This window comes from Microcaecilia unicolor, chromosome 11 (assembly GCF_901765095.1).
Source record: "Microcaecilia unicolor chromosome 11, aMicUni1.1, whole genome shotgun sequence".
Classification (NCBI taxonomy): domain Eukaryota; kingdom Metazoa; phylum Chordata; class Amphibia; order Gymnophiona; family Siphonopidae; genus Microcaecilia; species Microcaecilia unicolor.
Window position 1 is genome coordinate 171,466,795 of NC_044041.1, and position 12,171 is coordinate 171,478,965.

The following is a 12,171-nucleotide window of genomic DNA, read 5'->3' on the forward strand; positions in this document are numbered from 1 at the left end:
GCATCCGGCATTCTTCCCTACCTTTTAACCCCCTCCATAGTATAAAAATATGTAGGCAAATATTAAACTGAACTCCCAGAAAGCCACAGTGCAACTCCAGAGAAAGAGAAAAAGTGATGCATGTCCCCCCTGTACTATGCAAATATAAAGACAGCAGATGCACACTACTTTATCCTAAACTAAAAACAAGATTAATTTTTCCCTACCTTTCTTGCCTGGCCGTTTGCTTCTTCAGTCTCTTGTTTCTTCTTTCCTTGATCTCTTCTTAACTCTCGCCAGCGACTGCCCCATCTCTCCTCCCCCTTTCCATCCAGCATCTGATTTCTCTCTCTCTTTCCATCCAGTGTCTGCTCCCTCTCCCCCTTTTTCATTAAGCATTTGCCCTCTCTCTTCCCCCTTTTCCATCAGTGTCTGCCCCCTCTCTCCCCCTTTCCATCCAGCATCTGCCCCCCCCCCAGCATCTGACCCTTTTCTCTCCTCACTTCCATCCAGAGTCTCTCCACTTTTTCTCCCTCCTCTATCCAGTATCTGGCCCCTCTCTCTCCTCACTTCCATCCACTCAGGCCCCCCTCTCTCTCCCCAGTTCCATCTAGCATCTGCATCCTCTCTCCCCCTTTCCATCTGGCATATGTCCTTTCTCTCCCCCTCATCCAGTGTCTGCCCCTCCTCTCCCTTTTTCCATCTGACAACTGTCTCTTCTCTCCCCTTCATCCAGTGTCTGTCCCTCCTCTCCCCCCTATGTCCAGCATCTGCCACCTCTCCCCCCTTCTATCCAACATCTGTACCTGCTCTTCCCCTCATCCAGTGTCTGTCCCTCCTATCCCTACTACATCCAGTGTCTGCCACCTCTCCCCCCTCATCCAACGTCTGGCCCTCCTCTTCTCCCTACATCCAGCATCTGCCACCTCTGTCCCCATCCAGCATCTGACCCCTCTCTCCTCCTCTTCTCCCTACAGCCAGCATTTGGCTCTTCTCTTCTCCCTACATCCATTGTCTGCCACCTCTCTCTCCCTCACCCCGCTGGACACCCCCACTGCAACTGGTGCGCCAGGCTCTCCCCACTCTCCCCACTCTCACCCGATACCCCCCCCCCTGCCACAGCCACCACTGCTGCTGCTGCTGTTTCAGTAGTGGCGGCATAAACAAAGTACAAGATTGTGGGGCCACACTGTTCCCGCTCATGGTTGACCAGCTCTGCTCTGGAGCAGGAAATTATGTCAGAGGAAGGCGGGACCAGCAGCCACAAGCAGGATCAGTGTGGCCTCACAATCATTTTCTCTGTTTTTGCTGCCACTGCTGAAAGAGCAGCAGCAGTGGAAGCCATGGCAGGGGGTATTGGGTGGGAGTGAGGAGAGCCTGTTATGTGCCTCCTGTTCCCTTGGATTTTGTGGGGGTGCCACGGCACCTGTGGCTCCCCCCCTCTGTTCTGACACCTATGGACTGATGATTCATTTATACACACACCAACAGTACACGGTTCAAGTTCCTTGCCTCCTGAGTGTCACATACTATTGGTGCTCCAATGTACCTAAATTTACACGCAACCTCTGCTCATAAGCACTATTCTATAAACTGTTCCTAACTTTAAGTGTGGTTTATAAAATAGCATTTTTTTGTGACATTATTTTTGGAACCATATATAGAATTCTCCACTTAGTGCCACTGAAAAAGACCGGTTAACATCTAACACAAAACCAGCTATTTTGAGGGCGTTCCAAGGGCAGAGTAGGCACTTGGCTGGTTAAGTGCCAATATTCAGTATTTAACCGTCCAAGGAAACCGCATAAATAGGACTGCATAAAAGTCAGTCATATCTATAAGCGATGCCCACAGCTGGTTAAGAGGCCCTTTTACTAAGCCTTGTAGGCACCTACACGCACCCAATTGGCGCCAATTCGGAACAACCACCTGGCTACCGTGTGGCCCAGGCAGTAATTTCATTTTTTAGGCACGCCCACTACAAGTGCCAGAAAATATATTTTATTTTCGGTGCGGCGCTAACCAAGCTGTAATCAGCATTGTATGCACACTGATGATTACTGCCCGGTTAACGCGTGAGACCTTACTGTTAAGTGAATGGGTGGCGATAAGGTCTCAGGCCCAAAATGGACACGTGCCAATTTTCATTTTGCCGCATGTCCATTTTCGGCTCCCCAAAAAGGCCTTTTTTGCAGGTGCACTGAAAAATGGACGTGCGCACGTCCAATACACACGTCTACACCATTACAGGCCACTTTTTAGCGCACCTTATTAAAAGGACCCCTAAGTGCTGAATATCGTACTTAACTGGGTATGGAGTAGCTGGCAAAACAGTAAGCTGAAAACTAAACCGTATTCTTGTATCTCTTCCTGTGAAATCCAAAAACCAAAGTTATGCTATATTTTCATACTCTGGAACTATTGAATACTATAATTAAATGGATGGAAAGACCTCAGATGTCCTGGCTTGGCAGCAAGTATAATATCTTAGTTCCAGCTCATACTGGACCCCAATCTTATCATTGTTCAAAATACCAAATGTTTTTATTTGAATTATTTTTATCGTTTTTGTTTAATTGTATAAAACAAACGTGCACTGTGACTTCTCCCAATGACTGTAAATCCTAGAATTACTTCTCTATTTCTTCATAGATTATTACAGTTCAATACAAAAGGCACTTAGCTTGATTCTTGTACCCAATGGTGCTCTCCGTTTCACTCTTATATCAAGCTTCATCAGGGAACTGAGGGGTCCTTTTACAAAGGCACGCTGAAAAATGGTTTGCGGTAGTGTAGGTACGGGTTTTGGCCACGCGACAATCCATTTTTCAGCGCACCTGTAAAAAAGGCCTCTTTTTTCCCCCCAACAATGGACGTGCGGCAAAATCAAAATTGCAGCGCGCCCATTTTGGGTCTGAGATCTTACTGCCAGCCATAGACCTAGCGGTAAAGAATTTGGGTGGTAATGACCTACGCGCATCAGATGCCACTTGGCTCGCGTCCGTTATGTGCACCAGAAAATAAAAAACACTTTTCAGATGCACATAGCAGTCGCACGCCACAATTGAAATTACTGCAAGGGCCATGCGGTAAGCGGGTGGTAACTCCAATTTAGCGAGTGTTGGGCGTGCATGGGCGCCTACGCAGCTTAGTAAAAGTGGCCCTAAGTGCTCTTAGAGCCTACAGTTGCTTCATCGGCATCCCTTCCTCCCTCCTGGCTGGCTCTGTATATCCAGAAATTCAATGCTGAAGCGTGGGCATGGCTCGGCATTGAATTTCTGGGCAATATGTAGGCAGCAGTCAGTACAACGCTGATCACCACCAGCTGAATATCGACCCATGAATGTTTATGAAGTCATAAAAGGTATATTGTTCAAGTAGTGCCCTCTAGTGCTGGGGAATATTGATATTCAAAGACTGTTCAATATTGCTCAATATGGCACCTATTGATAAATAATGTGCATTCTTGAACAAGAGTGTGCACTTCTGAGTAAAAGGGCACATTGTTGATGATAAAAGGGGAAAAACACGTTTTGTTTTTCCCATCTATTTTGGTTTAAAATCACTATGAAATGGCATGGGAAATTTCTTTGTTACTTCTCATGTTATTTCGAATGAATGCACAGCCTCAGTTAATTCCTGAGGGTAATGCTAATAGACTTGGAAATTGTTTTTTAAATGTACAAGTGGAGTGGAGGAGTAGCCTAGTAGTCAGAGCACCAGTCTTGACATCCAGAGGTGGCCAGTTCAAATCCCACTGCTGGTCCTTGTCCCTCCAGGGACAGAGAAATATCCAGTGTACCTGAATGTAACTCACCTTGAGCTACTACTGAAAATGGTGTGAGCAAAATCCAAATAAAATAAGCATCTTACCTCTCCAATTTACTAAGTGCTTCCCTCCTAAGGTTAATAATTAAGGTGTAGTGAATTTTGCCTTATAAACCATCAAAAATCTACTGCTGCTCAAAAACATCTCCAGAAATAAGACTTTCCTCCACCCCCAACTTCACAGTGGTACCCATCGCTTGTAGTCCCCAGTACCATTACTGGAGGCAGATCTGTGAGAGCAAAGGCTAAGTGTTGCGTGGAGCCTGGGGGCAGATTTGGGAATGGGATGGGCGGTTATGGCCCAGAACCCAAACTCTCATGGTAGAGAGGACAAAATGAGAATCAAGAGGGACATTGGGCCCTGCTAGTTTTGACCTCATGCCTCCTCTGGAGCCACAGCCCTGCTACCCATATCTGGCTGACAGTTGAAGAGTGTTGCTTCACACTGATTCTGCTTTCTCTGCTGACTCCTGGGACCTTTAGAGTCACAGTATCTGCTGTCATCATATGTTGAAACCACAGCGTGAATTCAGCTAGCAGCAAAGGCAGATGTGTTATAAATTTTCACAGTTGCTTCTCTGTTGGGGAGAGAAAAAGCCCTGGCATACTTAAACTGAAAGCTCAGTTCAAGAGTTTTGGTTCACTCAGCACCTGCAAAACCCAGTAAGTTTATATAGAGCGCTTTGATTTGATTGTGATAGAAGGGTGGGATGTCAAATGGTATCTATCTATCTATCTATCTATCTATCTATCTATCTATCTATCTATCTATCTATCTATCTATCTATCTATCTATCTATCTATCTATCTATCTATCTATCTATCTATATTGGCTTTACCCTTGAACTGAGCATTTGGTTTAAATAACCTAAAGAGGAATAAAAACAGAAAATTGCTCTGAGGTAGTCTAAGGGGATTTTTCACTAAAATGTGTTAAGCAGTTATCACTTGAATTAGTGCATGTTAACTGCTACTGCACAAACACGCAAATGTTACCACACTAGTTGAACAGTTATGCGTGCAAATTCGTGCAAGGCATGCATGAAGAATGGGTCTGGAGAGAAAACAACAGGTAGTGTGTAGCACATACCTCACACTAATTGGCACTTGTGCAGTTAGCCCAGATCCACTTAGTGCCTCCTGAAAAGGATGCACTAAGGGGGTCCTTTACCAAGTGACACTAAGCCCAACGAGGGCCAGGGCTTTTTTTGAGGGGGTATTTGGGGGTACTGACTACCGGCACCTTTTCCATTGTCTGCTAAAATTGACCCACAGAACCCAAGTTCTAACGATAGAGCTCAGGCTCTACACACCAATTCTGCCTTGTCATAGATTCTGTGACTGGTTGCAGGGGACCTGGCTATTGTGGGGTGGGTGCCTCAGTGATCACCCCATCCCTGAAGGATGGCCTGACATTTGAATACCAGCACCTTTTTCTCTAGAAAATACTCACTGACGAGGGCTTACTGCTCACTAAACTGGAAGTACCTCAGCAGCCCGGTGGCAGTTTCCACCCCCAGTGCACACCATTTCTGGCACTAAAAAAATATTTACATTTTTGTAGCGCCGGTGTTTACCCAGTGGTAATCGAACAGTGCAGCGTGCTGCCCAGTTACAACCGGGTTAGCGCAGGAGCCCTTACTATCACCTCAATGGGTGGCGGTAAGTGCTCCCCCCTGCCGAAATGGCCACACAGAAAGTGCTTCACTTTAAAAAAAAAAAACCCAGCCCTTTACCCATTGCAGTAAAAGGGGGCCTCAGTGAGTGTCAAAACCATGCGCTGACACCAGTGCAGGCCCCCTTTTTGCTGCAGCTTAGTAAAAGGACCCCTAAATGCATCCACCCTAACTGCGAGCAGAACAAAAAGCACTAATGGATATTTTAATGTGGGATCTGCAAGTGAAATGCTGAGTACACCCTCCAATGGTTGCTGTGTTAGATCTGCACTAAACACGTTAATGTTTTGCATTAAAATTAGGGCTGCATTTCCGAAGTAGGTTGTGAAAACTGAAAGGCTGTTTATAGATATTCTGCATGCTGTTTTAGATTCTTTCATTTGTAATGTTTCAGTTTGTATTTTGCATTTCTTATCTTTTCATTACTTTTTGTTCTTTAATTTTTTTTTTAGGGCTGCATTTTGATTACAATTTTTAATTGCAACTAGTCACACAATTCATCGTGCAATTAACGGTAACTCATTTATTTAGTTTTGTTCCTACTGCGGCTCTTTGTGACTCTGGACCATGGAGGGTTAAGAGTCCCTTTTATCAAGCTGCAGCAAAAGAGGGCCTTCGGTTGTGCTGATGCGTGTTTTTCACATGTGCTGAGGCTCTCTTTTACCGCAGCAGGTAAAATGAAAGTCTCTCTTTCCTACAGGAAATGACCATGCGGCAAGTAAAGCACTTGCCGCAAGGCCATTTCGTGGAGGAGCCCTTACCATCACCCATTAAGGTGGTGGTAAGGGCTTCTGCGCTAACCCAGTGGAGCGCTAGGGGTAGGCTGGTGGGCTGCTGTGGTAGCCTGGCGGTACTTCCTGTTTAGCGAGAGGTAAGCCCGCGTTGGGCTTACTGCTGCGTAGTATAAGGGGCCCTAAGTGACTTGCCCAGAGTCACAAGGAGCTGCAGTGGCAACAAAACTAACTAACTAAATAGCATACCTTTAATCGTATGATTAATCACAATTAAAATTTTGATTGAAATGCAGCCCTAATTAAAATGTGTTTAACTGCAAAATCTAATGCATTTTACTAAAAGGGCCCCTAAATCTTTATTTAGATTTGGATAGAACACCCCACCAGATCCAGTGTGTTCATGCAAGCTTAAGACTACACACTTTGGACTAGATTTTATTTATGGCGCCTGAAACCAAACGGAAACAAAATTATACCTAGGCATAGTCTTTAAAGTATGCCTGCATTTTATAGAATAGGCTTAAATTTCCACGCGGCATATAGAATACGCCAAGCAACTTGCCACGTGACCAAATTGGAGGGTAGCCCATGTAACGCTGATAATTTAAAGAAGGTTCCAGAGGTGATCCGGGAAATTATAGATCGGTGAGCCTGACATCGGTGCCGGGCAAAATGGTAGAGACTATTATAAAGAACAAAATTATAGAGGATATTCAAAAGCATGGATTAATGAGCCAAAGCCAACAAATTTAGTGAAGGGAAATTTTGTCTCACCAATATATTACATTTCTTTGAAGGGGTGAACAAACATGTGGATAAAGGCAAGTTGGTTGATATTGTGTATCTGAATTTTCAAAAGGCGTTTGACAAAGTACATCATGAAAGACTCCGGAAGAAATTGGAGAGACATAGGATAGGAGGTAGTGTCCTATTGTGGATTAAGAACTGGTTAAAGGATAGAAAACAGAGAGTAGGATTACATGGTCAGTATTCTCAATGGAGAAGGGTAGATAGTGGGGCTCCCCAGGGGTCTGTGCTGGGACCACTGCTTTTTAACATATTTATAAATGATCTAGAGATGGGAGTAACTAGTGAGGTAATTAAATTTCTGATGACACAAAGTTATTCAAAGTTGTTAAATCACGAGAGGATTGTGAAAAATTTCAAGAGGACCTCACGAGAATGGGAGACTGGGCATCTAAATGGCAGATGACGTTTAATGTGAGCAAGTGCAAAGTGATGCATGTGGGAAAGAGGAACCCGAGCTATAGCTATGTAATGCAAGGTTCCACGTTAGGAGTCACCGACCAAGAAAGGGATCTTGGCGTTGTTATTGATGATACGTTGAAACCCTCTGCTCAGTGTGCGGCGGTGGCTAAGAAAGCAAATAGAATGTTAGGTATTATTACGAAAGGAATGGAAAACAAAAGTGAGGACGTTATAATGCCTTTGTATCGCTCCATGGTGTGACTGCAACTCGAATATTGTGTTCAATTCTGGCCACCGCATCTCAAAAAAGATATAGTAGAATTAGAAAAGGTGCAGAGAAGGGTGAAAAAAATGATAAAGAGGAAAGGCCAAAGCAGCTAGGGCTCTTCAGCTTGGAGAAAAGATGGCTAAGGGGAGATATGATTGAGGTCTATAAATTAATGAGTGGAGTGGAACGGGTAGACTTGAATCGTTTGTTTACTCTTACCAAAAATACAAGGACTAGGGGGCATGCGATGAAGCTACAAAGTAGTAAATTTAATATGAATCAGAGAAAGTTTTTCTTTGCTCAACGTGTAATTAAACTCTGGAATTCGTTGGCAGAGAATGTGGTAAAGGCGGTTAGCTTAGCGGGGTTTATAAAGGTCTGGACGGCTTCCTAAAGGAAAATTCCATAGACCATTATTAAATTGGCTTAGGGAAAATCCACTGCTTATTTCTGGGATAAGCAGCATAAAATGTATTGAACTTTTTCGGGATCTTGCCAGGTATTTGTGACCTGGAATGGCCACTGTTGGAAACAGAATGCTGGGCTTGATGGTGTGGCAATATTTGGCCACGTCCATTTAGGCCATGTTTTACTTGACGTAAATCCTGATGCATGTGTATTCTATAATAATGCACATAAATGTTAGAAATGCCCATGCCCCACCCATGACCACACCCCTTTTTCAACTGCACAACTTAGAATTTAGGCGCACCACATTATAGATACAGTTAGTGAGTTGTGTGCTTAAATCTCAATTAATGCCAATAAATGATAATTGCTTGTTTACATCCAATTAACAGTGCTGAGTACCTAGTTAACCAATTATGTGCATTGTTATATAATACGCTTTGATTTTTGCGCAGAAATTAAGGTGCCATATATAGAATGTGGAGATTTGGTCTTAGACGGGAAATTTCTGCTCCCCCTCCCCCTCCCCTCTTTCCCCTATCCCTTTCCAAGAATCTGTCCCTTGAGGTGGGAGTGCATGAACTCTGTGATAGTGGAAAAATGAACAGGGAAATACAATAGATTTTTGCTTAAGGTGTGTCTGAGAGATGTCAAGGATAACCCAGCACAAAGATACAATTATTGCCCCAGTGGCTGAGTTTGAAGGCCAAAGAATGAAAATTTTTATTTTCAAATCTTCTGCTCATTGAATACATCTGAAAAGATCTGTATGGTATTTATTGTAACAATTCATTTTCTGCAAACCCAGCAAAGAACTGTCTTGAGTGGAGGAGTAGCCTAGTGGTTAGTGCAGTGGACTTTGATCCCTGGAAACCAAGTTCAATTCCCATTGCAGCTCCTTGTGACTCTGGGCAAGTCACTTAACCCTCCATTGCCCCTGCTACAAAATAAGTACCTGAATATATGCAAACCACTTTGAATGTAGTTGCAAAAACCTCAGAAAGGTGGGTATATCAAGTCCCATTTCCCCCTCTTATGTCAATTACATCCAAAATAAAAATACAATATAGAAAAGGAAGACCACTGTTTCTTGCTTTAATCCTTCATTCAGGGACACCATATTCTATCCGTGGTATGCACAGAAGTTATTAACCACATTCCTAATCGCAATGTATTAGATCCTGGTAGGGAATTAAGAAATTCTACTTACTGCGATCAGAGATTGGGCAATGCTATCCGTATTCATCTGCAGCAAGTTGCCCACAACTGGTAGGGGGATAGGGCCAGGGGGGAGCTGACCCCTTTTATGCAGCATTTTTCCATACAACATAATTAGGTAGGAGATGCAGGCAGTGAGCATGAGAAACAAGGCAACAGTGAAATCCATCCTGGGAGGAACTGAGGATCGTGTCTAAACCTGCAAGACAAAATCCAATTGAGTGTTGGTCATCAAATAAAAGAGAATCAGTACCTTTTCCTATTCTCCTGTTAACAGATTTTGAAATAATTTCAAGGTTTGAAATGACTGGAATGACTATTTGCTCAGTGGAGGAGTGGCCTAGTGGTTAGGGTGGTGGACTTTGGTCCTGAGGAACTGAGTTCAATTCCCACTTCAGGCACAGGCAGCTCCTTGTGACTCTGGGCAAGTCACTTAACCCTCCATTGCGGTATACAATATGTAAGCCACATTTAGCCTGCCATGAGTGGGAAAGAGCAGGGTACAAATGTAACAAAAATAAAATAGATACTATTGGAGATTCTACATGGAATGTTGCTACTATTGGAGATTCTACATGGAATGTTGCTATTCCACTAGCAACATTCCATGTAGAAGGCTGTGCAGGCTTCTGTTTCTGTGAGTCTGACGTCCTGCACATACGTGCAGGACGTCAGACTCACAGAAGCAGAAGCCTGCATGGCCACATTGGTACCAAGGGCCGACTTCTACATGGAATGTTGCTAGCAACATTCCATGTAGGAATCTCAAATAGTAGCAACAGTGGAGGAGTGGCCTAGTGGCTAGGGTGGTGGACTTTGGTCCTGAGGAACTGAGTTCAATTCCTGGCACAGGCAGCTCCTTGTGACTCTGGGCAAGTCACTTAACCCTCCATTGCTTGCCGCATTGAGCCTGCCATGAGTGGGAAAGCGCGAGGTACAAATGTAACAAAAAAAAAATTTTACAAAAAGAATTACATGATCACAGATATTCACTTCTAAACCACTTTTCATCTAGTACAACAGATTTTCAACATAAAAAAAGTCTTAAGCATCTTTCTAATAACTAGATAATGTTAATGCTAATGAAACTCGCAGGGGTTTCCTTCTAGTTCCAATGCAAGCTAAAACCAGCAGTTAAAAACTGGTGTGGAATCCTCTCCGCAAACCCATGTATGCTGCTCTGGACCTGGCAAAAAAACTTCATGGTAACCATGCATCTAAAGCCCCTGTTTACCTCTCTGCATGCCACGGAACATTCGATGGCCTTATTAGAATTCATTTTTGTGCAATTTGCGGCCATGTATTCCGTACGAGTTAACATCCGTATTCTATTCCTCTCTGCATTGCTCGGCATGTAAAACCCACATACAACCCATGGTAGCCATGCAGCTAGGCCCGCAGTAGCCTTCTGCATTGGCCCTCTGTGTTTGAATCCTGCTCCTACTCACCCACCCCAGATTCATTCTTTGATTTATAGGTTTTTAAGGTAATTAAGATTGAACGCAAATTTCTTTTTTTTTTTTTTAATCACAGAGTGCAATGGTGATTTTCATCAACAAGTGATTAGCCCTTTGGGATGTAGTCATTAACATGAGCTACCATTAAGACTTGCTATTTTACCACTAACTCGGTATTTTAGCACAGGTCTCATTTTATGCAGAGACCTAGTTAACAGTAAAATAACACATCTTAATGGTAGTCATGTTGATAATTCCCCCCCCCCTCCCTTCCCCTCAACCCTTAGCAATAGCTTAATTCTAGTTCCTTTGCAGTTCATTTAGTAGCAAACATAAACTATCACAAAATATACCTAATAGACTTAAGGGACTTTATATATTCAAATCATGTTTATTGCATGGCTCATAATAACACATATAACAAATTTCATATTTCCCGGCCACACAGCAAATTATAAACTTTCAACAATCCCACCACCCTCAACTACCTCCCTCCATCTCTCCCAACCCCTTTCCTCTCACCCTCCCTTTTCCCACTTCTGCCCAACCCTTCAACTCCCAGTACATTCTAAACGTGTGATGTGTGACTAATTGATGATTCTACTTCTTGCTCTTGGCTGCAATGTGTCCCAGAATCGCTCCCATGTCCTCTGTAGGATTTTACCCTCCGTTGTATCCAGGTTTGTAACGCCACATCTCTCCAATTTCAAAAGTTCTATCATGTTGATCCTTCACATCCCCAGGATCTCTATTCTCTTAGCAACTTCAGATAACCACTCACCAATGATGCCAACATATATGAGTAAACTGTAAATCTCACCCTGATGGCATCAAACTAATGCAGTCTCAAATACTGGATAAATGGAACAAAAACTCCCAACAGCGTGCAATGTCGAGAGCAGCAATCAGGGTGTTCCCCAGAGCTCAGCAAGTTTTACAGCGGTAGAGTTCCTGACCATGGGAATTTTATCTTGCAATATTAGTGGGATCAAATGCTTGGAGGAAAGCATTCAGAGCAGAAGCCTCTGTCTCACTTTGTCTGCATGTTCTAATTTATGAGATTAGACTGGTTTATGTTACTCACCTTCTAGAATGGTTGTAGGCAGAAGCTTGTTTTAGTGAGTTCCAAAGTCTAGCATTGGTTGGCTGGTCTTCAAGCTCTTGAAATCTTGTGCTGTTATTTCATAACTTGACTGTATGTGGGTGGCTCTTCTCTGCACATCTTCTTTTTGCTAAGCTGTCATTCAAGCTTTTGGCCAACTGACAAACCTCTGCACTTGCAGTTATGAAACAGCACGTTGTTTATACCAGACTTTAATTTCTTGCAGCTTCCAGAAGAGAAACAAATTACACTGAAGAAAGTGTGCAAGCCATGGACTATGTGATGCCGTGGG

General features: G+C 43.5%; 1 protein-coding gene across 4 annotated transcripts in view; it reads right to left on the reverse strand.

Annotated features, from left to right (window-relative positions):
* LOC115480019 (cytochrome P450 2F2-like) overlaps positions 1 to 11,965 on the reverse strand; it is a 71,981-nt gene extending 60,016 nt beyond the window's left edge. For 3 of the 4 annotated variants that reach the window (XR_003943779.1, XR_003943778.1, XM_030218401.1), the window contains exons 1-2: positions 11,862 to 11,965; positions 9,313 to 9,519 (exon numbers count right to left, since the gene is read on the reverse strand). Coding sequence is in view for 2 of the 4 variants with exons in the window: in XM_030218401.1 (XP_030074261.1) it covers positions 9,313 to 9,489 (177 nt within the window). In the remaining 2 variants the exon portion in view is untranslated. Of the gene's footprint in view, positions 1 to 9,312; positions 9,520 to 11,597; positions 11,732 to 11,861 lie in introns of those variants that run through there. The other variant, XM_030218402.1, reaches the window with a different exon arrangement.
* Positions 11,966 to 12,171: the final 206 nt, after the last annotated feature.